This window comes from Manacus vitellinus, unplaced genomic scaffold (assembly GCF_001715985.3).
Source record: "Manacus vitellinus isolate BGI_N305 unplaced genomic scaffold, ASM171598v3 scaffold_14_pilon, whole genome shotgun sequence".
NCBI classification, from domain to species: Eukaryota; Metazoa; Chordata; class Aves; order Passeriformes; family Pipridae; genus Manacus; species Manacus vitellinus.
Genome location: NW_021939063.1, coordinates 17,744,594 through 17,772,591, shown reverse-complemented (window position 1 = coordinate 17,772,591; position 27,998 = coordinate 17,744,594). Strand labels below are relative to the sequence as shown.

Genomic DNA, 27,998 nt, shown 5'->3' with positions numbered 1-27,998 from the left:
TGAGATGCTGTCACCCTTTCTCTGCATCACTTAAAATGAAGGAGCCTGAAAGCAGCTGCTCTTGCACAGCTGTGGGGCATCAGTGTAATAATACCAATGTCTGACACCACCTGAAAGACCTGAAATGATCTGTAAAACTCAGAACAAATTCTTCTTGTAGCTCAGTTTAAATTAGGTGAGAGCGAGCTGTGGTTTCACCTCCAATAGCAGCATATCATGTAGGGACAATAAAAACCAGTAGGGCAGGAGAATTAAGCCCAGCTGTGACATAAAACTCAGAGGTGTTTACCTTAACCCTTTGCACTTAATTTCAGAAGCTTTAGGTAGATACAAGATGATCACAAAACTTCTGGAGGCAGCCTGGTGTTCCTAATCCATGCATTTAGTACTTAAGTGTTCTGCAGTGACAGGGCAGTTTCACAGATCAGCCACTGCACAGTTGTATTTTCAGTGGATTAATGCTAAAATGTTATATCAGGATTTGCCAGAGCATTCCCTCCTCTAGGAAGGATGAGTGAGACTCAAAGCACAGGCTCCAAGGCAATTCTCTTGTTAGTAATTAGGCTTTCTATGTTAGTGCAATACTTCAGGAAACCTTTCATTCTGTGCTCTTTCAATTCTAAGTAGACTTTTTGTATTAATTTGCTCTGTCCTCTAGTTCCAAGGTATGGCACATTACCTGTTCTGTCACATTAAATACATTCATTAAGCAAATGCTATCTCAGGGCTCTGAGAAGGCATCACCCATTAGAAATCATTTCATAAAGCAAAAACATTCACAGCTGAAAAATGCACTGAACACAATAGAAAAGAAAAAAAAAAATCACCATAACTGTATTCCATTACTCTTTCACTTTCTAATGTGTTTGAATAAAAATAACCTCAAGGAAATGGTTACACTTTATGGAGAACTAATGTGCAGTCTTCATTCTCCTTGAAGAGGTTGGACATAACAGGGTCATCTTTGGCCTGTACATTCTTCAGGTAATAGTTGACTATCTCCCCATCCAGTTTGTACTGGTGGGGAATGCTCTCATAGGGCTTCAGGTCCAGGTCCAGCACAGAGACAGAAAAGGTGAATCTGGATTTGGATGCCAGTACCACAGATCTTTGCTCAGAGCTGGAAAACAAATCCACATTGCACATCTGAGTCACTGAAACCAGGATTTTTAATTTATGTGTCTCAAGTCCCCTTGCAAAAGTGACTCTAATGTTTATCTTAGAACTTTCATGGGAGCCCAAGAAAATAAACTGCAGCTAATGCAGCACATAGGAAACTACAGCTCCAGCTTTAGCAGTCCTAATGGGAACTTGGTGGGATCTCTTCCAGTCCTTTTCCTTTCAGCTTCCACACAGCTGAAGTCAAACATTACTCTCAACTACTGTGCCTCTGTATTTAGTAAATCTAAGCTGTTTCTAGGTGGTGCATACAAAGCAACAGCCTTATTAACTGGCAAAAGCAGAAAGAGCCACTGCAACACCTACTTAGGTTCAAGGTAATAAAACAGTGTGGGAACTGCTGTCCAAGCATGCTGAGGGATGGAGGATTTCTGACCTCAGCCATTGCACAACTCATGTCCATCACCAACACTTCACTCAAGAACTGCAGGGCACATGCAGAAAACAATATTCTCCAAAAATACAAGGGTCTAGTAAACCAACTCCCCCCTGCAGACTAGGACTGCTGACACAAGCCAAAATGGATGACACTGCAGCAAAGCCTCCTGCCTGACAGCCACAGATGTCACCTCTCGATTATTGCCTTGGTTTTACTCTAATTAGGCCATTAAAGGCAACTCAGCTTGAAAGATCTTTCATATGAGGACACCGAGGCAGAAAAACTGCACCTGTTTAAAGCCACATAGAGCTACTATAAACAGTCAATTCAAAGTTCAAGAGGAGCATGAATATAAAACCTTAACCTTTTTGATCAACTTAAACAGACATGGGTTCTAAATGCCTCAAATCAGAACTCTATTAATATGTTCACAGCCAAATATTTGGACACATCCCCCCCCCCCAGCCCCCACACTTTTTTTAATTACTGAGTTGACTGAACTGTGCAAACAACATCTCCAATTTCTAAACAACTGGAGCCATTCCAAAGCAGGTACAGGCAGCTCTTACCATTCATCTTGCAGACAGGGGGAAAGGGCAATCATGATGGAGCAGTCTTTAGCAGTCATGGCTATTCTGTACTGCTGCACCTGTGCAACAGAGAAATAATGCACATTTTCTCTTATGCTTCTGTTTGCCTGCAGTAAAGCATCCTGTTCCTTACAGAAGGCACCAGTGTGCTCCCTGTACTGGGATGTTGGCACTGTAAGAGCTGGAAATCATCTCTGTAACAGACAGTTGGCAGGAGCAGGGGGGTTTGCAGCATCCTGTATAAGAACCATGTTTATTTCCTACACATGATTTTCTGCTGGCCAAACCAGCACCAGTTCATGAAAATGCTTCCTCAGTCTAGAGAGCAAATAAACAGCTTTATTTTTTTCTTAAGAACTGGTGCTACACATCTGTTTTTAAACTGCTTCTGCTATAGAGATGCACCCTGGCACAAGGGAGAACTTTAACCGTCCAGATCCTGATGAGCCAGTGGTGCTGCCTCCATCCATTATCCACCCCTTTCAGGGAGACAAGTGTTAATTAACGCTGCCAGAGTGAGCCAGGTGTTAATTAACACTGACAGAGCAAACAACCCTCCCCAGAAGTACCTTTGTTAAGGCGAAGGCCACTGTCCCATCATCCTCCGTGGAGAGATCCAGCAGCTTCTCATAGAACGCCTCATTGTAAGGTCCATCTATCTGTAATGTACTTCTAAATAAATGTTAAAAGAAGATTTATAGACAGCCAAAATGATTTACTGGGTTTCAGAGTGATCTTTCTTCAGCAGCCCAGACACTCAGATCAGAACAACCCAACCATAACTCCGATAAATACGTCCAAAGATTGACCCACTGCCAACCAACATCCCAACCAGTCCCTGTCACTCTCATTTCACTCAAGATTTGCTGCTGTTTAGGGATTGTGTGGTGGTTTTTTTTTAAAGATGAATCATTCTTAATCCACTGCCACCTGTGTATCACTGCAAGGACAGTATTTTTTTGCAAAAAATGGGTACATTTCAAAATCTATAGCAGTTTGCAGGAGCTCCCAGAAGTCTTGCTGAAATATATATATATAAGAAATGTATAATAATATATTAGCTTATTTATATATATATATATATATACATATATATAAAGATCAACTGGGAGTACAGGCATGTCTGACAGGGCCCTGCTCTGCCCCGGCTTTGTACCATGTGCTCATGGGGGTGGCTTGGCCTCCTTCCTTCCCCTGTTAAACCCCTGAACCCCCGTTGAGGAGCTGAGCCCCTCACAGTGGGGTTTGCAGCACACAGACCCCCTGCAGCCCCAAGAACACACTCCCAAATCCTTTGTTTCCCGTGTAACTGCACCGGCAGCGGTGACTCCACAGTGAAGCCAGAGTGCCCTCGTGTGAGCAGCAGCAGAGGCACAGCAGCCCAGGGAAAGCTTTTTGTAGCAATTATTGTTACACCAATAAGCCTTGTTTGAGGAAAAAATGGAGCAGCTTTCAATGCCCAGGCAAGAAATACCATAAGATAAAGCTTCTTGTGCCTCAAGTATGATTTGAGCACTTGTGGTGTGGGTCCACAAGCTGGCATTTGGAGCTGTTCTCACAGGAGGGCAGGATGGACAACAGCAGATCCACACCTTCTGCAGGACCCTCAGGCACAGGCTGGATTGCTGCCAAATATTGGATTTTAAGGGCAGGTTGTAGGTAAGCCAATAGAGACCTGAGAATGACTGTGAAAACATCATTATCCCTGCAGACATTCTGAGCTCTGCAGGGACTGGGGACAGGAGAAACCCATTTCACTGCACCTTTCTGCAAATACACAACCTGCACTGCTCAGGAAAAGGGAATTTTCCTCTCCTACCTGTTGTGAACTTCCCGTAATCATTACTTAAAAATTCAGCCCAAAGTGACTGACACCAAAACTTGCAACAATAAAACTGATCTTTTATGTTATCTGGCAGTTCAAGTTAAAAATTCAGAATGTGCAATGCCATGAAGGAAGGTTGTACAACATAACAAGACAGAGCCAGTCCTGCCTGCACACCTGGTTACTCAGAACTGAAAAGAAAAGCCATCAAGTCTTACCTCTCTTCAGGAAATTCCTCCAAGTACTGTTCAACTCTACTGTACAAAGGATAGAGTCCTTCAATATCCAGCATGTCAAGCATCTGAGCCTGAAGGGTTTTATAAAGGAGACAACCCCTCGGTAAGCCAGAGCTTTCCAATTTGTGTTTACCTAGAAGAAAATGGATTTTAAAATAAGGCAGACACGAGTTGTGTTCTTTGCTTCAATTTGCCAGAACATGTGCTTGTCCACAACACAAGGCCAAATACTTTTAGTCCAGTCACACCCAGGGAGGGGGAAACCTTGAAACATTTCAGTTTCCAAACACTAAAGTGCCAGGTACACATTTAAACTGCAGAATAAAACGTCTGGTGTACATCTCTGCAAATTACCCCAAAAAATAAACACCAAAACACACCCAACCTGCAATCTACTTGTTTGAGTTCACAAGAGAAATTTCTCATCCGAGTCTGAAGCCACTACAAATTCACTTTGAACAGTATCAACTGCTGGCAGAAAGTAATTCAGCATTTCAGCTGTCCTGTCTTTTTGTTAAATAATATAAAGAGATTTGCACTTGCTGTAATTTCTGTGAGACAGCTCTTTCTCCAACACTACAACAAACCACCAGTAGTGAAAAAGGTCTTCCTCAAAAGCAGAGTGAGAAACATGTTTTTTGTATAATTAGAGTAACTGGCAGCATCTTGAATAGTTAGAGCTTCACAGAACTTATGCACTGAGGAATTATCATTGTTCACAGTTTCCCAACTCTCACTTCCCATTCCTTTCCCCTCTGGTATTCAGACCTCTCTTTTTACCAGAAGAGCAGTAGAAGAACATGAGCTGTGCCCTTGCTGGTGAGGACTGGCAGGAGGAGAGGGAAAGGCAAGAACAGGTGTCATGTAACACAGCAACCAAAGCAGCCCAGCTTCATCACATACAACATAAGAATTCCCCATCTGTTTGGAATCCCTACGATTGTTACCAGCTCACACTGATATTTTCTTCCATTTTTCCTCTACCACCTCTTGCATTTATTTTTTACCTGTCATTAGGCACAGTGCTGAAAGTGCTCACTCCAACGTCACAGTAAGGGCAATTATCTACCAGCCACACAGCTCAGAACTCGTTTTTTAAATGTCACTACAACTCCACTGTTTGCATTCCCACATCAGCATCCATAAGCAAACAAAGATCTGCATCGTTACATCAGACAAGGCCCTGAGCAACCTGTGGAAGCAGAAGGTGTCCCTGCCCATGGCAGGGGGGTGGAGTAGGTGGCCTGTAAAGGTCCCTTCAACCCAAAGCACTCAGTGATTCCATGGGCAGTCCATGGCTGCCAGTGCTTGAGAAGTTCTTCCTTACCATTCCTAACCAGCTCCTTGTTGAAAGCACTTGCTTCACAGTAGCTTCGTCCTTGTGAAAGGGGCACTGTCTTCATGTCCCCTGCCCTGCAGGTGTCGGTGCTACTCAGCAGCGTCATGGTTATCACCTGGATCAGTTCTTTAACAATTGTCCTTGTGCAGTGGGGGCCACTCACCAGCCCGTTGGAGGGGAAAAAGAAAGGTTTTAAGTGACGAGCGAGTTCGTTCCAGTCAGAGACACAGTCCTGGTCATCCTTACAGCCATAAATTAGTTCACCATTCTGAAAGGGGGGGGGGAAATGAAGAGTCTTTAGGCACTTCATGAAATCAAGTATTTCATACTGAGCTACTCAAAGCATTGGATTTAATATTTTAAGCACAAAAAAGTGTTCTTAGCTTAACAGTCTCCATACAAATACACACGACATGCCCAGTCTTACAAATTGCCCTCTTAAGTTTAATCACATTCCACATGTAACAACCTCTGAATGAGAAGCAAAAACCCCATTTAAACCAAGTGCTACTTTCCCAACTTAATTAACTGTAAGGAATCAGAAAAATACAAGTGATCTGATACTTGACACATTTTCCTATCACTTCTTTCTGAATAATGTCAGGAGTGAAAAGGCACCGTGTGAAACAACCTTCTTTTACCATTCAGACTGGCAAGGGGAAGGCTGTGAAAGGGGACAGAAAAGGTGTGATAGTTACCTGTGCTAATAGAAAAAATAGGACAGTTCACAGAAGTTTAAGTAATTCAAACAGTTGATTTAATACTGGAAATAAATTGCAGAGTCTTGTTTCCTAGAATTAATCTGAAAATCTCCATAAGCCATAAGTTACTGCTTTATATTTTTTCTACATAAATGCCATGGAAAAGGGAACTTTTTCCTTCCCCAGTGAGACCTGCTCTGCATTTGGCCTGCATCAGAGTTCCAACAGGAATTTAAAACCAAAATATTTGCAGCAACATGCAAAGTTCTCCATCTTCTTCCTCCTGAATTTTTAAAACTTTGGTCAGACTTAAAAGTCCTTTTCTCTTAGTTGTTCCTCAGCAATTCTTTTAGACTAATTTAATTCCTCAGGGCAGTGGTCACAACCCCAAGGCTGCCAGAGCTCAAGGAACATTTAGACAAGGCTCTCAGGCACACGCTGGGATTGTTGGGGTGTGTCCTGTGCAGGGCCAGGAGTGGGACTTTGATGCTCCTTGTGGGTCCCTCCAGCTCAGGACATTCCATGAGTCTATGAATTCTGGGAAATTATTACTTATCTGTCCTAACCTGAAATCTAATTCAGAATTTTCCTGTTTCCTTCTTTTGGTGGGGTCCAAAAATGGAACTGATGGGTAGGTGCTGATTGGGTAGGTTTGAAGATCTTGACTGTTTACATGCTGAAGGCAAATTGTTTAAAAGCCAAGGCAAAAAAAAAGCAAGTAGAGATTTAACTGTTTACCTTAAATATTTTCAAGTTGTTCTGTGCCTCCTGTAATAAGCTCTTCAAAGCAAAGTGCATTCTCTGTTTGTTTCTAGGGAAAACAAAAAATAAAACCAAGAATGTTTTATCCCAGCCTTTGGATGTTCACACCTGGTGTGAGCTGAGGTCACTGCAAAGGCAAAGTGAGCTTCAAATCTGAGTAAAGCAAACAGTTCTTGGCTGTAATGTTATGCAGCAAAAGGCACTGGCACATTAATAAGCAGCTCTGATTCCTGAGATAGGTGTAAATAGACAGCACTACAAATATTCACTGTAAAGGTCACACAAGCAGGCATGGATTATCCTTAATACCTCAGCAAAAGGCAAAGGAATCTGAGAAAAATCTGCCAAAAATCCCCCCTGTGTTACAGATTCCTTTTGGCAGAAAACCAGAATCCTTACCCTGAGAAGAGATCCAACGGGCAATATTTACTGGGTCGCTTCCATTTTCCGTTTGCTACCTGGGGAAAACCAGAGCACTGCTGTTACCCACTGTCCCTGGAATAACTGCTCTCTTACTGTAACAGTCAGGTGTGTGCACTGACATCCTCCCTTCAGAGGTCCCACGACACTTAAACCTCTTTGAACACAAAATTCATGACCACTGTGGGCCTTCCTGGTCGTTTTCCCAGTCACTCCAAGTGCATTCACAGAGGGGGGAAGATCACATTAATCAGGGAGGCCCAGTCACCCCATTTCACACTCACAAAGGACACAAGTCCAGTGAACTCTGTGCCTGTTACAGGCTGTTTATTGTAAGTCACAGAATGCACTGGGTGAGCTGATCCTGAAAGGAAGTTCCACAACAGATTTTACCCAACCACAGCGTTCACAGGCCCCAAAGACTGATATTGTGTTTGTTTGCTTCCAGCTTCCCACAGAACTTGTTCCATCTCTCACTAAACAAATTCACACCCAGCAACTCAAGCTGTGTATCCACCTACCAGCTTTAGTCATATCAGGGATTTGAGCAAGTTTTAACAGGAACCCAAGCCTGGAACAGCAAATAAAGCCCAGTCCAGCCAAGGGGAAGCAGGATGACTCAATAATTACCTTTAGATGCTGATGCATACAGTAACGACACACCTTGTGCTTTATCTCCTGTGAAACATGGCTGGAGAAAGGAATGAAGCCACACTTTGGCTAAAACAAACAAACAAACAAAAGACTGTAAATATAAATGTATCTCTCCACAGAAACAGAAGCACACACAAGATGCAAATCTTTCCGGTTAAAGGAAAATTTAAAAAAATAATTAAAAAAAAATCCAGCACTTAAAAGCTGAATATTACTCCCAGTTATTTCAGAGAAATAAATTATTTTAATAAATAAGGACACAAAACTGCTGTGGCCTACAGAAAAGCCTAGTAACACCTGGGAATTTCCCAAGTTTTGAAAGATCGGGACTTAAAAGAGGGGTTACAGTGTAAACTGAGCTCTGCCTTATCCCACTGCTGCACTCCTTGAACTGCTCTGGCCAGTAAGTATTAAAAGAGGCAAAGGAGCCCCCCGGGGAGCCTCTCCCCCCACCTTGATCTCGATGCAGAGCAGGGGCCGGTGCTCGGCCAGGCGGTAGCTCTGCGGCCGCGTCAGGTTGGGAAGGCACATCGCGAACCCGCTGCGCGTGTCCATGTCCTTGTCACAGCGACACTCTGGGGAGGCAAAGGGAAGCCAACACAAACGTCAGAACCAGCTGTGGGCAGGTTTGTTTGCTCTGCAGCCATCCTGTCTGCCGGCTGGGGTGTGGGGACAGACCTGGAAGCACAGGACTCACAGTCTGGGAGGCTTTAGCCAATTAGGCACTTGCACAGATTTGCCCTCCCCGTTACCAACGCCCAGGTCCAGTTTCCTCAAAACTGTCCTGGCCATATGGAGTGCCACAAGGGCTGCTGTTAATGGCCAGCTCCCAGCTCCTCCCAAGAGAGGTGACGCCTGAAACAGCAGGGAAATGCATTGGCCAACAACAGGTAAAGTGACTAATTAGTGTATTTATTCAAAGATGTGATCTCCTGTTTGCTTACTAAAGCTGCACGACCTACCACTCCTCAGCTGTGGCAAAAGGAATCTGTGAAAACTGCCAGGAATATCATAAACTTAAGAGGCATTATTTTAAAAAAGCCTTTAAATACCCTCTCTCCACGTGCATCCTTTGGGACACAGAAAGTCTGTGAGATTTTAGTTCAACATTAACAAGAACACAGACCCCTCGATTCTCAAATACCTCTGTTGCTAAAGAGAGACACAGAACACACGTGTTCTGTTACAGTTTCCACTGCCAAGAAAAATGCCCACTGTGAAAAAATACATTGCAATAGGAAAAATAAATCCCAGAAACTGAAGCCTCTTTAGGCACCAGCCTGCAATGACTTGCTGCACTTCACCAGGATGAGCAAGAAACCTCCTGTCTCCAACAAAACACTGGGGTTTCATTTCTAAACTTAAGCAAAAGTACATCCACCTTCCCAGCTGAAAGCCACCTGCCAAATCAGACAGACACAGAAATATGAATTATTAGAGAAGCTCCTTCATAAGTTAGACAGGCACATGTGAAAGGTAATGTTGAAGGAAATTCTTTCCTCAAGGTTTAAAAAAGATTCCTGTTGAAAATGGACAGTGGGATTTGCTGTTGTAAAGCACTTGGACAGCTCCTCACAACCACATTTCAATCCTCAGCAGCTGTGGACACACAAAGTTTAATGTTGAAAAATAAAACTGAATTCTATCACTCAATTCTACCAGAGTATCATTGATTTTTTAACTTCTATGAGACACTATTTACTTAAAACTATTTACTGTTCTTGCTGGTTTCTGGCACTGTGGAACTGCTTCTCAAACAGGTGAGGACAAATCAACGATGGAGAGTGTCCTGTGTTCACTGCATGTAAATTAATTCAATTTTTTTCCTGGATCAAAGGCAGCAAAGCAATCGCTACAGCACTTTGATTTAATGCCATATTTTTCTTCAAGAACTTTGCTAAAGCAGGAGTTTCTGACCATTCTAAAAAACATAAGATGAACACACCACGAGGGCCCTTTCCTTTGCCCCGTTTGGAGCTCAGCCACATGTGAAGAACATGCACCAGGTGCTGCCAACTGTGAAAGGTGACACCACGTTCTGTAGCACTTCCCTTCACACCAAACACGTCACAGGTTGCTAAACTTCCAGTCTTGGAGCACGTTCCCAAAGTTTTCACAAGGTCAGCACACCCTCACCTCGCACACTGTCCCCAGCAATCCCCCGTGTCCAGGGGACTAGAAAAGCACAGCCGCAACTGTTAATTCCAAAACACATCCATTTCCATTTTTTCCACAACAGATTTTCAACTTATCATTGTCTCAATATTACACAGAGTCTCCTTATTCTGAGGTATAATGCTTTTTAACTTTAGAACAAAGGAAAATGCTTTACAGCTTGAGGAAGCCCCCGTTTTAATGCCATCCCTGGCACTTACCTGGCCTCTCTGGTTGGATTTTCAAACAGAGCTGTCTTACGAAGTCTAAAGGCAGTTGAATAATTTCCTATTAAAAAAAAAAAAGTATTTCAACACAAAAATTAATACCCAGTTTTGGGGGTTCTTAAAATGGAATTGCAAAGTTCAGTGGGTGTTAACAACAGTACACTAAAAAAAGTCAGCAGCTTCTCCCTCTGATTGACTGTGAAGACCTGTACCTGCAATCACAGGGAACACCTGCTGCACTATAAGAACAAAGAACTGATTTCAGTAAATGCATGAGAAAGAGCCTTTTCAGTGCAAGTTTAATGTGCACCAAGGAACCTGCATCATTTTATCCTTTTCACAAATGAAAAAGTCCCTTTTCATCCTCACATCCCACCCTTCCAAGGCAGGACTGTGTAACTCAAGTTCCAGGTGAAGCCGTAGCTTTTCCACCCAGGTATCTGATGTTCAGTGAAGGAGATCTGGCTGCCCTGAAGAACAGAGTGAGTGGCAAGGGAAAAGGTTATCTGTGACTGCACAGAAACCTCAACCATTTATATGAACCAGGTTTAACCCCTTGTTTTACAGTTAAGCCTAAAAATCCCTCTTACACACCCCCCTCTTGCCTTATGTAGAGCAATGACCACTCTTTCATTAGAAGCCTGAAACACCCATGGAGACAATCCAACCCCCTCATCAGCACAGAGCAGGATCTTTGTTCTCATCCAAATGCTCCTTGTGTGTGTGTAGTCAGAGCTCCCCCAAACACTTCAGTGTTTACAGTGCATAAGCCATTTCTTTTAAGAATAAAACATTTACCCCGTGGTGAACGTAGTTCTCCCCAAAGAACTGTTTCATCACATGTTTTCCAAAGTCTACGATGTTTTGCAGATGGTGTAGTATTTCCTGTGAAGTCTGGAAGACAGAAACGTGGTAATTTAGCCCTGAGATAATGATAAACAACACTCCAGAACACATACACATGCTAGTCAGTGATTTAGCAAACAGCCTAATTGCTGAGCTTGGTAGGTCAGTGCACACTGAAACTAAACAGGCACATAATCTACGTTTGTTTCTGCCTCAGGGGCTGGGACAAACACAAAAACAGCCAGAGAGATGATGATTCTTAAGTGGAAAAAAAGGGGAAAAAAAGAGAGAAAATTACAAAGGTGGAAGAGGGGGAGGTTACTCAAAATCTACTCTGTCTTTGACCATTATTCTTAAAACAACTCAAAGACTTCTAGTAGCCCAAAGAGGTGCCCAGCAGGCCTTCCTGCCAACAGCTGGAGTGCAGGAGAGGCCTGGAGTGTTACAAAATACCTCATGGAGATTGGGAAGGGAATGGCTGGAGAGACTGAGACATCACAAACCTCGGCATGGACAGGTACAGAACTTGCCATTTGTCCCAAATCCTGCCCCAGACAATGAAAAATCTTACTGTAATGTCATCCTCTGTTAATTTTGTTTTATGTGTCTATAAGGAAACTCCAAGTTCTTCTACAAGACAAAAATGCCAAAAGATAGAAATGAATTTCCATGAGCACTGGAAGCAGGACAGGCACATCAGTGCAGTCAGACTTTGACAGCTCCTGCTCATTAAAGAGGGAGCAAAGAAGCCTTAGAGCAGTATTATCCCATTCCCAGTGCTCCAGCACACTGGTTCTGTGCACAGTATTTCAGTGTCATAATAGACAAGCTTCTCTGTGCTTTTTAAGACAAAAAAAAAAACACCACTAAATCCCCACACTGGGATTAAGTGGAGGAAAAAGAAAGTGCAACACTCAGGTACATGTTAGAAAATTGTAGAGGGGAAACAAGAAGAGCAGAGCAGGAGAAAATAAAATGCTGGAGGGCAACACTCAGATACTGCCAAAGTCTAGAGAAAAGAGGAAAGACCACATCCAACACAAATCACAGATGCCATAGGGAAAAGGAGCTTGTCACTAACAGTCTCACTGACTTGGTTTTATAGTGCCATCACAACAGGGAGATTTTTTTCCCACAGCACCATTTCCACCATTTCCATAAAGGCCAGGACAGCACTGATTATTTAAAATGCTTGGCAAACTGCACATGGAGCTGTTCTTCAGAACAACTCTCCCTGAAATCTTTTAAGAGAGCCAAAATAACTGCAGAGTCTCTTCCCCACAGGCAACCAACCTTCCACTGCTCGAGTCTCAGAACCAAACACACACTCAGATGCCTCAGTAACTCTCTCAATGGCACTACTCTGATCTGAAGAAAGTTGATTAACTCATCTTGCACTAGTCAGGAATACAGATTATCCCTAAAAAACATCTTCTCCTCTGTCACGTTGCTAGGTACAAGTTTGTCCCAAAACTCTGATTCTCCAGGATTTGTTTACTGATCTGAAGATAAAGTCTTTAGTTTACTGTTCCGCTCTAAGACAAAAAATCATCCTAAAAAAATAAAACCATCAATCACCAAGATAAGTAAATATATTCAAATTACAAAGTCATCTATTTAGAGGAAACTGTGTATCACAATCCCAACCCAAGGCAAATGCAGAATGTTGGAGCTGGGCACAAGCTTTTTTACCTCATGTTTCACAGCCCATAACACTACATGCAATGCCAAAGTACTCCACAGCAGTATTATCAACCTCACTGCTGTAGTGTGGAACTGAAAAGTCATTTCCTGGCTTCCTTTGTGACTTTGTCAAACTCTGTCAATTTTTTAAAAACAATTATTATGCAACAATCTCTTCCAATTTAAAAATTAAAAAAAAAAAAAAGAGGAAAAAAGCTGGTACTTAGTGTTTTGTCTTCTTAAATAAACTGTAACAGACTGACTTTATAATTAAAGTTGTGGTCTAGTTCTCCCTTGGTGTATTAAAAACTGAGATAAGCACTGTTTCCTTTGCAATCCACCAGGCTCTTCCCTGTTCTTGTTAACACTCTAAAAATTATTATCTTGGGCTACTACAGAAGCACAAGATACATTTTTGAAACCATGCCACTACAAACAGCTCAAGAAACAACTTGAATCACACTTTAGTTTTACCAGACTTTTTTTCAAGTCAAATAGTAGGAGAAAGGCCACCAAATAACTCACACTGTGTTCATGGGTTCTTGCCTTCCTCTGCTTTACTGGAGAAGCTTCTCCTTTGTCCCTTGTTAAAATGAATGTTTTTCACATTCAACTTCCCAATTTAAAGAAACAAAATGCCCTTTCTATGTTTTCTTTACATTCATCCTTGTTTCTTTTTCCCTGAAATTAAGCACACACCTCCCCCAGCTCTCAGCAGAGCCTCAATGTTTTTTACATTTCTCTCACAGAAGAACCCACCACTGCCACTGAACCTAACAAAGCCATGGGTAACTCCAGCCATTCCCTTTATTTCTCAGGTAACACACACCCTAAAGACTTCTCTTGAGGGTGAGGAAATGAAAGAATTTGAACCTTGTACTCTCTTTACTTATTTTTTTTCCCCTTGGAACACTGTGTTCACCCTCCACCTTTGCTTCTCGATCATTCTTTATCCCTGTTAAAAGAAATCTGAAGTAACTCACTTCAGTTGCTTCTCGAGCAGAAAAACCTTATTCTGCCATCCAAGACACTGGGAGACTGTGTCCTGTTCTTTACAATAGACAGGACTAAAATCACTGGCAAAGGCTATTCTGTGAATATTTCATGTGTTTGCTCAAATTCCATGGCTTTTTAGCTACTGAATGGGTGGTCAGCAGCAGACCTTTACCATGACACCAATCCTGAGCTGTTCCTGTTCTGTCCCAGCTAAGAACAACCAGCAAAACCCATTTCTTCCTCAGCATCCCTGCACTCCTGTCCCTGGATATGGAACACTCCCACTGTCTCTGTCCCCTCTAACACATGGCAGTCTCACACCCTGCCCCACACAGAGGGCTTGGTATCAGCACTCACATCATCTTACTTACGTAAAGCGACCTCAAATTTCCTCCTGTTGCCAAAACCCCTGAAACACATTTCAAAACATCCCCTTATTCCTACTCCTGCCAGTCACAGCTCTTTCAGGGGTTTCTTATTTCTCCTCACACTGGCTATTAGTTTACCTGAGGGCTTTTAGCAAAGGGACAATGTTGAATCTTACCTTGGTCTGGTTGGGGGGGGACTTCAGGAACCGCAGCACCACACAGCGCTGGAGGGAGACAGCACAGAGGAGGGTTTGGTTAGCATTTCTTCATTTATGAACAGCACAATTGTCTGCTCCCCCAACCTACCCCCTCCCAGAGATTAAGGGGGGAAAAAAAAGAAAAGTAAGATGGGCATTTTAGACAGTTATTTCACTCAACCTGAAATCAAATACACCGACTGAAATCAAACACAACAGTGTCTGCTGCCAGCTTTGCCAGCGGTTTAACAAGGCTGCCACTGCCTTTCCAGGCACCAAGTGCACCAGGGAAATGCTCCCTCAGCTCACAGCACTGCTCTGGAAATGTGGGAATGCACGGTTATTGACAGCACCACCCTGGCATCTGTGCATCAAAGGTCTTGGGGGACAAAGAGCAGCACAGCATCACAACATCTTACAGGGACACACCACAGCAGCTACACAGCTGTACGTACAAACCCTGTTACTGCTAAACTTCCACAGAGTAAACACCTAACACAGGGATAAATGCAGCAGGTTTCCAAATATTTTACCTTAAAACCACAGAAAATTCACTAATTTTTGTAATTTTTAGCATTTTTATCAGTTTTTAACAATTCAAAAACCTTCATATTTTCAAAGTACGTGAATTCTAAAAACATCCTCAGCCTTTATTTTTAATATTTCAGATTAAAATATTTCATAATTAGGTCTTTCTCCTTAAGCCTACTGAGTGTCTTCCATCACAGAAGTCATGAGAAATATCTTTTCCTCAAAAAAATCTTGCTGAAATTTAACCATTAAACTTAGTAAAGAGACTTTTTGTATTAAAATCAAATTTTGACGTGGTATTAAGTAACCTGCAGGCTTACCAGGCAGGGCTGTGTGGTAACAGAGCCCTGTTGAGCCTGTATCTCTGTGTGCACAGTGTTGTTGTACACTGTTTCAACTGTTTGGATCTCCTGCTTTAATAATTCATAAGCAAGTGGATCAGTGATGGAGTGATGTGATTATCACTTCTCATCCGTTCAGAAACATGATTCTGTAGTCTTTCAAGGCCAGTGTAGATATTTATCTATTAATCAGTTCCCAGCCAACAAGGTTCCAACCATTGCTTTGGAAAACCCAATTGCTCTCACAGGACTCACTGGGTATTAGTTCATTACCAAGTCATTTCTGAAGAGGCACAGTGGGATAAAATGACCAAGATTATACATGGCAAAAGGAGAACGTGCTGCTTGCCTAAGATGTCAAAAGCAAACAGCAAAGTTCAAACAAACCTTCACAGAATTACAGGTGCACTCACACCAGTTGCCTCTCTAAGGCTTTTAGATGATTAGAGTAAAACAAAACCCAACAAAAAAAAACACACCCCAAAAGCAAAAGCAAACCTCAATAAACCCCCAAACACTTCTTTCCTTTCTTGGGGCAAGTTTTCAGCTACATCCACCCCTCTGTGCAATCCAACACAAACACACTGCCCCAGCACCAAGTTAACCCATCAGATGTCACAGATGCCAACTGCTTCAGAATTATCACCACCCAAAATACCGGCCCACATTTTCATGCTATTGCTTTCCTGATTCACATGAGTGATTCTTTACTTGGAAATATTGTGGGTGGTTGTTGCCATGAGGGGTTTTTTTTTTCAGTTAACTTAAATGCCTTAGACTTTTTTTTTATATTTACAGATTGAACACCAAAGATGTACCATGCTCATCTGTATGCACAGAAATGGCCCAAACCCAGAAGAGAACAGATCTCTGAGGAGGTTGTCACTACTCCTTAAATTCTTGGAGAATCAGATCGACTAGATCCCAATGCTCCCTAAATTTCATTCTCCACAAGCAGTGGAAGGGCTTACAGAGGTGCTTAACACCACTTCCATCAAGGCACCACCACCATGAGAGTATTTAGTTAGCTGGATAATAGTCCCAGACACACAAAAAGATGAAAAATGCAGGCTGGAAGCAGAAAAAAAAAAAAAACAGTGCACAGAGGTAGGCAAATGTAACACATGGAACATTAAAAGGCTTCACACCTTTTGAAGTAAGACAAGCCAGAAAAATAGTGAATTCAAAGGAAGAATACTCTCTACCACTTTTTTTAATCCTGCATATGTTCAGTACCCAGTTAGTGACAAGACTAAAAAAACCCAACCCCTCAGAACAAACAAGACTGCTCTTACTGTCAGATAAAGAATTCAAGGGCGACTGTCACAGGAGACTCTCACATGAGAGCACAGCAGCTCGACAGCAGATAACAAACAATGTCCTCAGTGGCTCCAGGACCATACCAGGGCTACTGTGACATTCCCAATTGTCATGGAAAGCTCAAAACAAACACTAGCAACAAGGATACCAAAACTGGTGTCTCTGAAAACACATCCACAGGGCTGTAACCAGAAGAGCACTCACAACTGGGCCACAGCGTTTTCAGACTCCAGCCCGAAGCTTAGGGTCCCACCAAGAAAGGCAAACACTTCTCGAGCACCCTATCACCAAACAATTGTTTGGTTAAAGCAGAAGGAAGTTAATCATTGCCAATAAGGAGAGAAGCTGTGGGAGGGGCTGTGGGAGCACTCACAGAAGTCACTGCATCACAGAACCACAAGGATGTGAACACACACAGGTCCTGTCCTCATGTACCCTGGGAAAAAACAGTACTGGTGTTAGTCCCCAAAACGTTACCTGCAAGAATTTCTCTTCTCCAAAGCACTTACTACAGCTATTATTTTAATCTTACTCAGTGAAATCCAAAAAACAAAGTAATCCTTGGTAGCTCGGCCAAAATACGACACAGCACCAATCCAGGTACTTTGGATTAGACAGTAGCATTATGAAACCAGGACAAAAGCTTACATTTATTTCTTTACAGCTTGATGTTTGATAGTGACCTTATTTTATGACCTCGCTGTCATACAGTGCAGGCCTCCTGACCTGGAGAGTTTTCACAAGTGAAACACAACTGGGGCAAATCCATAATCTTGATACTCCCCCTCAGGGAACAGCCTCGTTTGCATCACTGAGATTTTTGTTCAGGTTTCCATCTCTTGCTACGTTAGTACCAAAATCTGTGTAAGAGATGGTGGCTGTGAAAGAAATAGGAGAATTTGTATAAAAACAAGCTCAACTGCTGGTAATATTGTTTAGAATTATGGAAAAATGTGTATTTTCCTTCTGCTGTTACCACCTCAGCTCACATGGGTTTAAAATAAAAACATAAGGAATTAGCCTGTCCAAACACAAAGCCTGGGAAACATCAGCTTCTCCTTTTCCAAATAAGCAGGTTCACGTCATTTGTTATTACTCCATCATTATTCTAACCAGCACACATTAACTGCCTTTGTCTGGAGGCAGAGCACTGCCCTGACATCTCTTTCTGCCACTGGACAAGATTCCCATCTAGCTGATTACCAACTTGTGTTCACATCTGCAAGACCCACGGGCAGAAAACAAGACACTTCAGGAAGAAGCTTTTTAAGTCCCAAAAGGAACTCCACCCTCTTCCCACCCCTGTCATGTCCCTCACTCCACAGTCTCCTAAATTCTGGCATCTAAAAGCTCACCAGTATTTTTGCAAGCACTATCTGCAATTTTACCTCACAAAGTCACCTGCCTGTCTACTACACCCTGTTGTCTGAAAAGGCACAAGATATACAAACAGGACAAGAAAACCCACAGTTCTTTTAAACTTATCCCTATAAAAGTCACAAGCTTGCAGTCATAAACATGGGGGAGAACACTCTCAAAGACTGGTAATAAATCTTTCCCTACAATTCTTACTGTACTATTTTTTGCAACCAATTAAAAACACCACTGACCACTGCCAAAGGAGATGAAGATAAGAAGTCAAATTTACTTTTAGAAAAAATAGTGTCTGTGAAGGCCCATGAATTTCTTTATACAGTCAAAACTGGCTGTTCAATTCGTTGTCCTCTGAGGACACTAAAGAGCTACCAAGAACTTACCAAACAGGGCTCTAAGGATTCCAGATCTCCTGCCACCACTGCAATCATTCAACACCACCTAATCACTGGGGGTTTATGGCTGTGCTCAGCAATGACAGCTACAGAAAGTACATTCTATCTACATTTCAGTCAAAGGGAGGGAGTCAAACAACACAGTGATATGCAAACACTAATTAATGGCTGTTTCAATGGTACTCAACATGACCTGTGGAACTGTTTTGCTGATATTAAGCTATCCCTGCAGTAGCACACTGGAGCTGCGTGCACTACATGCCAACTAAAAAAAATTATTCTGACAACTTTTATTCCAAATCTACATTCCACAGCCCCTTCCATTCCGACTCTAGTTTGAGGGATTTGAACAGAAAACAATGGTGTTCTATTCAGAAAATGCAATTTCTGGGAAGGAGGAAAATGGACAAAGAGGTGTTATATTCACATCTCAGAAAAGACAGGGACACAGAGGAGAGCTCCTCCTTCTGAAAACTGATAAAACTCAGGAAAAACATGCCCACCACGCTGTCCAGAGACTTCAGCCAAAGCTTACCTTCATGATATTCAACACGAGACATTTTTAAAGGTCTCCTCATCCAGGGTGCTGTGCCATGTGGAGGGATGTGAGGGATGGAAACAAACTAAGTGCTAGAAAATTTTGCAGCTTTTGAATGAAGTACACATGGCAGTATTGTACACAACTGTTGTTTTCCAACCCAGTTTTGTTCTGCATAAGGTGGATAAGATCACACAAAACAAAGCAAGGAAAGCTACATTTCCTGCCCGTATGGAGGAAGTTTAGCAACTGCTCACACATAGTGCAAAGAAGCATTCAAAAATCAGAACAATATTCTTTTATTTAGCATAGGAGTCCTTGAATAACAATGTTTTTATTTCTTTACATGAATAAAGAGTTTCTGGCATAACACCTGGCTCGACATTATTCAATATGGCAAACCATTATTTGAGAGCAAACCCCCCATGATACTTGTTTCCTTTAGCACACAGCTCACAGCTTGCATCAGACTTCAGGTGCTCATTCCAATTTTTTTTTCCCCTGCTTGGTTATGATCTCGATCCCATGAGAGTCAAGCACTACCTCAGGTTTCACTTTACAGCTTTGTGTAACCCCACAATACGCAGATGGTACCAATTCCAGGAGAATTTAATGATTGCACCCGCCAAGAGCGAGAAGGAAATGCCTGCCCTTCAGCCAAGACAGCTAATCAGAGAACCTGCAGTGGTATCAAGTGATACACCCACTGCCATGAGGTGGAAACACACACCAGAGGGAGAACAGGCTGAATAAACCCATTGATCCCTGGCCCTGAGTACATCAGCACCTTGTGGTAACACAGCACAGGGCCCTGACTGAAACACAAGGACAAAACCAGTCCTTAACATTTAACAACACATCAAATACCCCCCCATCAAACAGGCAAGTGGTGCCAACCAGAACATAACACACACTAAGCTTCCTTCGTTTAAGCTGCCCTAAACCTCCCCCTATCAGCAACAATTCCCAGCATGAGGCTGCTGAGTCACCTGATGTTGTGCTGGGGAAACCAGGCGTTCCAGGAAAATATTAATAGGGAGGGGAGGAAACAGAGCCAAACAGTAAGAGGGATTAGAATGAAGATAAGCAATAAAATGGAGAGCTAGAATAAGTTAATAGTTCCCAGCATCTGGAACACCTCAGCTAGAAGACACCTAAGCAAACCTTGGGCAAGTGTTCCATGGAATCCAGTGACTCTGTTCCTTCCCTAGCAAAACCAGGTCAGGGAGGACAGTTTAGGGAGGTCAGAACATGGTTATTGCACGTCACGGGAAAATAAATGAGGCAAAGAAAACAGCCACTGAAGGGCTGGGAGGGAGAAAAGAACCAAAGGAGGGAATAAAACAGGCTCTTAGACTGAGCACTCCCACACAGCTTTGGGTCAGGCTACTTTATCCAAAGCAACCAACCCACGGCTGCTGGGACTGAGGGCAGAGACAGCAGCAGCATGGAAAAGGCACAGAAACTCCACCATCACTGCATTTACCAAACTCCCCTAACAGACAAAAAACTGCTTTTTAGATAATGGCTTGATCTCATCAACTGCACAAGAAAGTCATTCAAGTCTGAGCTTGAACAGAACCCAGAAGAAAACACCAGGGTTGTTAATCAAGGCCAACCCACTCCTGAGCTTGACTGGGATTTGGTTTGCATTTTCTTCGGATATAGCCCTCAGAATTCTCAAAAGTCACTCAAAAAAGAAAAAATAGGCCTAAAGCAGAGTTTGAATTTCCAAAGGTCACCAGAAGACAGGTCTGCTCCCACACTTATTACTAGCTAAATAAAAAAAAATAGCATTCTGGGAGGAGGAGAGAGGTGGTGTTGCTGCAGTTAAGTGACCACTGTCATATGGCATTAGAGCACGAGACCACAGCACTGCCAGTGTTTGTGTCTCCCTTCTCCATCCACACAGGTGCTGTTTTCCCATCTGCATCTACTGAACTTAAAGCACTTGTATGATAAGAAAAGTTTTGACTGCTGCCTTTCTGCTCTCTCTCCTCCCTGCAGTCAGCCCTGCTACCCAGTGCTACCTTCTGTTCCTCTCTGTGGAAGACACTAAACTGCCCTGCATTCAGAGCTTTCAGGGCACAAACCCGGTAAAGCTGAGGGAAAAGTAAATTTAACTACTCTCATACAACATGGAATTGAAATCCTGATATGGAAGTAAAATTCTACAGAGATGTTGATTCAAGCTGTTGACTTTTTTTGGGGGGGGGAAGGGGTCCAGAAAAGCTCCACAGCTAATCCGCAAAATCGGACGTGCTTCCAACTTTTAATTCTTCTTTAACAGTAAAAAGCTTTGTAGATTGTACTCGAGTTAGTCCAATTAATTATGACACCTTCAGGCCCAGTTGTACCAGTTCAACCAAAGAACCAAACAAAAACAAATACCACAGTCTTTTTTTTTTTTTCCAGTACTGAAGTATCAGTTAACCAAGGTTAACACAAGGAAATGTACAGTTTCATACAGGAGTCACAAAGGGTCCCAATTCCAACTCAAGCCAGTGATTGCCTCCTGTTTCTAAAATCTTAATTGTTGTTTACACCAAGGCAGACATCTCTTCCTTTCTTTTCCACTGATGACACACCCTGATCACATACTTGGCTTTTTCAACTGGATTTCATAGCTGCTTGCTTCAGTAAATTTGGGCAGAGGCTCCTCTGCTTGTCTACAATAAATAAATAAATATTTTTTTAAAAATCAAAAGCAATTACAACTAAGAAAGGTGGAGCAAATATATTATCTTTAGTCTTTAAGCTGTCTTCCTGTGCTTTTGTCTGGGTAGGTAAAGGGTGTGCAGGTGTGAGAGTTTTGATAAACAATACTCAGAGACAGTGTTTAGATATGTTCACACCCAAAAGAACACAATGCTGGAGAAGGCAGGTCAAAGAAATGCCCTCTGAAATAGAAAAAAAAGAAATAACACCAAAAAAATCCTCTAAAAAAGGCCAAGTGGAAGAGGCAGAAAATTCTACAGAACCAGATTCAAAACTCCCCTCTGTATTACATCATTCCCAAATCCATCAGAAGTAAGAATTATCACAGGTTGGGAATGTAACTAGAAGATTCTCCTCAAGAACACAAAAATATTTGAGCTCAAGTCATACAAAAACTATGCCTTTTCCACTAGTTAAAATAAAATTCAATAAATACCAGTTGCATTTTACCTTTCCTGATAATGTCTGTCTGTGAAAGAACCAAGAGACCAGGACTTGGCCATATTTTAAATCAGAGCAATATTCAGAGAAGACCATTGTTAATAAACTATTCTAATTATAACCACAAGGAACAGCAACCAGTTTTTCAGTACTTTTCCCTACCTGAAGACCCTGTTCTACATTTCCTTGAAATCAAGACATTCATAGGCATTAAGGGAGGAAAAAAACAATCAGAACACAACTGAACAGAAAACAGAACAAAATTTGCTTTATAGTCAGGGATCTGGAATTTCTCAGGAATGACTTGGAAGCTTGTGGGGGGGCAAGACTTACACACATTTCAATAGGACAAAACAGATTCAGGCAACTCCACACAGAAAAACAAGGGAAGAAGAAGCAGGACATGTGCAAAATGACACTATCAGAAAAAGCACCTTAAGAAGATTCTCTCAATGAGACAGCAATTAATGACCAGCATCATCCCTTTCTGCCAAACAGGAATAGAGGAAAGCTGCAGCTACCTGGTCATTCCAACCCTAAGCTTATCACTCTTTCAGCAAACACCCTTCTGTCTAAACATCCAATCTGGTCCTCTCTTCAAGTGAGTTTACTGCAGCAAAACTGAATCATTCGTCATTAATCTTAAACCAACCAACCAGCCACAGGAAAACTATTTCATATTTCAAAAGCATCAAAAGGAACAATAATCTACCCTGACTTGACACAAAGCCCCCCCCCCAAAGTAGAATTATTTTATTTCAAAACCCCAGACCAAGCCCCTCTGCCCCATATGCAGAAAGTGACTTTCTGCACACACTTTGCAGCACCATAATGCAGCTGCCAGGAGACACAGCTACAGCTGTAGTGAAATCACAGGCTGGTGTTAAAACACAAAGTACTCCTCTCTCCCAGTACCTCTGCTCTCTACAGTCCCCTACACACTCAGAAAAATAATTGGGAAGGTTCTCTGCAAAAGCAGCACTGGGACATCCTCTATCTTTAACCATAGGTCTTGAAGGAAAAATAAATACCACAGAGAAGAGACAGATATTATTCACTTCTATGGGCAGATATTATTCACCAACTTTGGGAATCTTCTGCAAGTTTCATTACCTGACTAGACCATCTTGTCCAATCTCCTTAGCACTGTTTCATTCACCTTCTCCATCTCCCCTCCTTCCCCTTTTCCTTTTTCGTAAGGTCACACACCCTCTGGAGATGGTTTATGCATTGCTAATTCAGTCCTGTACCTAAACCCAAGGATATCTGCTAGAGCTGCAAACATTCCAAGACAAGAAGTAGATGATCACTAACAATCAAGGCATCTGAAGATACAAAACAACCTTGTGCAACCACACATCAAGATTTCTCTTGACCATCTCACTGAATATAAGACAAGCTGGGGAAAAACAAGAAAAACCCCTCTTATTCTCTTGTACCACCTCCCCACAGTCACCTTGAAACACGAGTTTGATGTTCAAACGTATTTTAAAATTAAGCTTTTGATTACCACAATATCCCAACACACAGAAAGTAAAACAGGAGATGCACAGAAGGAAGGTACAGAATTCATCTCCTAAAGCAACAACTGGAGATTGTGAGCACGGTTCCAACGGCAAGAGGAAATCCAAGTCATTATTTCCAGAGTTGCTTACACTACTTTCTACAAACACCTACTGAAGCCTTTTGAAATGAAGCGTTAAGTGTCCCCCTAACAGCAAACAACTGATTAAAGAAAGGGAAGAACTCCAAAGGAGGATTTCCAGCTCACTTCTGAAAAACTAAGGATCTCCACCATAGAAAGACACAACAGCTTACCAGGAGATACCTGTGCTGCAGCAGTTCCTCTGAACCCTCTCTACTGCTCAGGAGTAGCGAGGGAGAGGGAAAGCTTAGCCCTCTTTTCAAATCAGACACCAAATCTGATGTGGAAGGAACAACACTCCAACAAAACTGCAGGGAATAAGAAGCCTCCTTTCTAAAGCACCTGGCTGGCTCTGATGGTGCTTGGTTGGGGTTCTGTAGAGCTGTGTCTGTCCTAAAGCAATTTATGCATCTCTGAGATGGCAACTAGAACAAGTAACCAGGCAATTCACTGTGTGGTGTGGAGGGTGGCAAATAAGTTATGCTGAAAAGGATACAGTGATTCAATCAAATATCCAAAATTGCAGCTGATGGACAAGGATCATACAGACACTGCCTGAATGTGTTTGTGTAACACACAAACTTTCCCAGTGTCTCACCAACACCTCTCAGAGTTACCAGTTGTATTTCTCACTAAAATCATGAGGAAGGATCATGGTTCATTCTACCAGAAGCATTTCAGCAGGCTACAAGACTACACAGAGGCCTTTTGACTACAATTCAGTTTCAATTTGAATTAATTTAATCACAGCTGGAAAAAAAAAAAGAAATCAGGAAAAGCTGTGTCACCAGAGAAATTTGCACCATAGTTCTGTACATCTCCTGGAACTTTAGATTCACCAGACCCGAAACTAAGGATCAATGAAAGCAGAAGTTTGAGTGTGCATCAAGCAGGCAGGCACACAGCTCCAGAGATAACAATGGAAACTGGAAATGCTTGGCAAGCATTCCATCTTTACTCATCGGATCACTGTCGAAATGCTGGAGAACTAATTAAAGTAAGTCTGTAAGAAGAGATGTGTTGACTAGACCATGTCCTGCCTCAGGATCCTTATCCTTCACTGGATGGATAAGGAGCAGAGATGCACTTGCAGAGATTTCAGCACAGGCTGTGGGAGCACAGGCATACAGGGAGCCTCCCATCACTGTTACACTCTGCAGGATTAATGACCAGCCAGAGGAAAGAGTCCTGACAGCCCTGGGACAGGACAACAGAGCACGTCCCATAGGATGCCCCTGTCCCAGTGCCAGGCAGACTCTGTCTGCACGCCCTGGAAAAGCGGCTGTGTCGCCTGCGTCCAGGGCTTATGAGCCCATCGCCAGCAGAGCTCTTGGCTGGGCATGTGACTTCTCCATGACCAACTTTTTAATTTGGTGCTGCACCAGCTCTGGACTAACAATGCCTTACACATCCACGTCTTAAAGGGCAAAGTACAGGGAATGGAGCAAAGGAAATAAGCAGAGCCTCACACACACGAGAGGTCCCTGAGCTGACAGTGTGTTGTCCTTGCTGCCCATCCCTAGTCCAGCCACGCTCCTCACAGTCAGGAGCAGGAGTGTCCCCCAGGCTGCCTGACCCCCCCAGCTCACACACCCCTGACCTTGCAGAGGGCTGTTATCAGCGCTCCAAGGAGCGGTCCAGAGGGCAGGAGTTCCAACTAAACACACCGGCCCTCACTTCATGAAAGGCAAGGCAGCTCGTGCCCTCTTCTCCAGAAGCACAGGGATTCATTTTTTTGTTGCTGTTTTGTTTCTGAAAACTTCTTAAGCTTTCCAGAAGAAGCAGTGAAGGGAGGCTTAGACCTACAAGATCTAGGGACCAGCTTCCTCCTCACATTCCAAAACACCACTACACATCAAAAGGGAGAACATGGAAACAACAAACACAGCTCCACCCAGGCCTCTCACTTGTATCTGAGTATCCATTTGCGCCTCCCTCACCAGCACCAAATCCCTATCCCTCCCACTGGCACCGAGACACAAAAAACATGGACTGGAAAGCTACAGAATGAAACATGGACAGTCAAAATGGAATTCACTGTCTTAGTTGTGCTACTGTTCTGTTCACACAAACCTGAGAATAACTTAACACCAGATCACGAGAATGATGATTAATCATGCCAGTATGTCCTGTTTGTAAGAGGCACAAAGTAACAATTACCATCTAAACAGTATTTTATAGGCTCCAAGTTTATAGGCTCTTAGTTTGTCATCAGCAGACACAAAGCTCCAAGATGTAAACTTTACTAGTTCAAAGCTGTCCATAAAGGAAAAATCGCATCTATTTCACTTTCACTCCCCATGAAAAGTTCTAACATCTTGTTAAAAAGAGAACTGACACACTCAGCAGCTATTCTGAATCACTGGCATACTTCCTCACTTTCCATCTTATCACAATTACATCACTACTAATCCATTACATGTCCTGATTCCTGTCATCCAGTGACTGAGTAGCTTCTAAAGTGCCTTTTTCAAAGCTAAAATGTGACAGGAAATAAAATGATACACATACTTCTTGTACCAAAACCAGCTTTTAAAAAATATTTCATATAAAGAAGCCAGAGGCACAGAAGTGCCCCTCCTAAAGTTTGGAGAGCACCATAGGATTTCCAGCATTTTCTCAGACTTGATATTTGCTAATGTTTTTTACATCTAGTTTATATTTATAATCCAGAAAACAGACATCAGAAAAATCCAGTATTTTCAATCATTCATTTTGATGTTATCTAAAGAAACTGCTGCCAAGATTCAGCTCTAGTTATAGGTCTTTTTCTACATAAAAGTCTGCATTTTAACATTCGGATTTACTGGGTTTAGATCTATGAAGCATCAAGAACATTCTGTGGCCAATCCCTAGCAGCTTTTAAACTGAAATACAAATACATTTTTAAGGCAAAAAACCAGGCAGAAGCACTTTTCAGAAAAAGAATAAATTCCTTCAAGGGACAGATATCCCAATATATTGAGTAAATAATACACGCACAAGGGGGGCACGAATACAGGGACAGTATAAACTGACATAAAGTCTGTTGACTGGATTTATCTTCATTTAATCGTTACTACTGCTCTAAGTGCTGAATCTATTTTACTGCGGTTTTTAAATAAAACACTCCCTAGAAATATCCCAAACGAACAAAAAGCTCAAAACCCCAGACCAAGAGGTAAGCGGGAGGCCGTGGATGAGCCGCCCGGCGGGGTCACATCACCCCGGCTCTGTGGCGAAGCCAAAACCCGAAATTACCGCCGGGAGCCCGGCCCAGCGGGGCAGCGAGCGTTCGAACTCCTCACGGAGCCAGAGCCGGTGACAAAGGGAAAAACACGCCTTCTCCAGCCCGCTTCCCCCTGTCACATCACCCACACCCGGGCATGACGATGGAAAAGCGGGATTTTCAGCACTTTTCCTCACAGCTCCCGTCTCCAGGAGGCAGCTGCCCGGCCATCGCTGCTCCCCCTTCCACCGTACACTCAGCCCGCGGCAGGGAGAACCCGTGGAAGCGCCCGCTAATCTCCCTCACGGGACGGGCCCCGAATCCACCGGATGGAAATACTCCTTCCGGGAGAGAAAGGAGCGAGGCGGGCGCGGGGCGAGCGGCCGCCTCCCGCCGGGCACGCCCCCTCACTGCGTGAGGCCCGGGCCGGTCCTCCCCGCCGCCCCCTCCCCGACCTGGCAGTGTGAAGACGACGAGGCTCTGGTTGCCTTCCCCGTGTACTCTCCATGTCATTCTCATCCATCTTCTCCCACTTCATGCCGGCCGGGCCGCGCCGGAGGGCAGGAACAGCCGCGGCCGCCGCCCTCAGTTCCGCCTACCAATCGCGGCATGCGCCGCCGCCGCTCGCTGAGGAAGTCCCGCCCGCAGCCCGCGCCATCTTGGAAGCCGGGCAACCGGCGCCGCCGCCGCATGGCGGGGCCGGGCAGGGGTCCGGGGCAGGGTCCGGCGGTGAGGGGAGCGGGACCGGGCGGGAATCCCCGGCGGAGGCGGAGCGGGACCGTGCAGGGGTCTCGCGGTGAGGGAGCGGGACCGGGCCAGGGGTCCGGCGGTGGGGGAGCGAGATCCGGGCAAGGGGTCCGGCGGTGAGGGGACCGGGACCGCGGGCTAGGGATCCGGCGGTGAGGGGAGCGGGACCGGGCGGCAGCAAAAA

At 43.4% G+C, this 27,998-nt stretch overlaps 1 protein-coding gene across 1 annotated transcript; it reads right to left on the bottom strand.

Annotated features, from left to right (window-relative positions):
* Positions 1 to 545: 545 nt before the first annotated feature.
* IPPK (inositol-pentakisphosphate 2-kinase) lies at positions 546 to 27,759 on the bottom strand. Its single transcript, XM_029958367.1, has 14 exons — positions 27,667 to 27,759; positions 27,100 to 27,309; positions 14,536 to 14,583; positions 11,265 to 11,360; positions 10,461 to 10,527; positions 8,539 to 8,660; positions 8,062 to 8,151; positions 7,411 to 7,469; positions 6,988 to 7,060; positions 5,537 to 5,816; positions 4,192 to 4,342; positions 2,718 to 2,820; positions 2,128 to 2,207; positions 546 to 1,120 (listed from the first exon to the last, which is right to left on the bottom strand). Exons 1-14 carry the CDS (start codon positions 27,757 to 27,759, stop codon positions 895 to 897), a joined length of 1,698 nt encoding a protein of 565 aa, XP_029814227.1. The 3' UTR covers positions 546 to 894.
* Between the last annotated feature and the right edge of the window lie 239 nt (positions 27,760 to 27,998).

What these genes read in the sequence shown, in the direction of transcription:
- IPPK (XM_029958367.1), bottom strand. Translation starts at nt 27,759, where the DNA reads ATGCGGCGGCGGCGCCGGTTGCCCGGCTTCCAAGATGGCGCGGGCTGC. An exon ending in GGCGGCGCATGCCGCGATTG is followed by an intron (nt 27,310 to 27,666) that starts GTAGGCGGAACT and finishes GTACGGTGGAAG; the next exon opens with GGGGAGCAGCGATGGCCGGG. An exon ending in CAAGGAGCTGGTTAGGAATG is followed by an intron (nt 4,343 to 5,536) that starts GTAAGGAAGAAC and finishes ATTTTCTTCTAG; the next exon opens with GTAAACACAAATTGGAAAGC.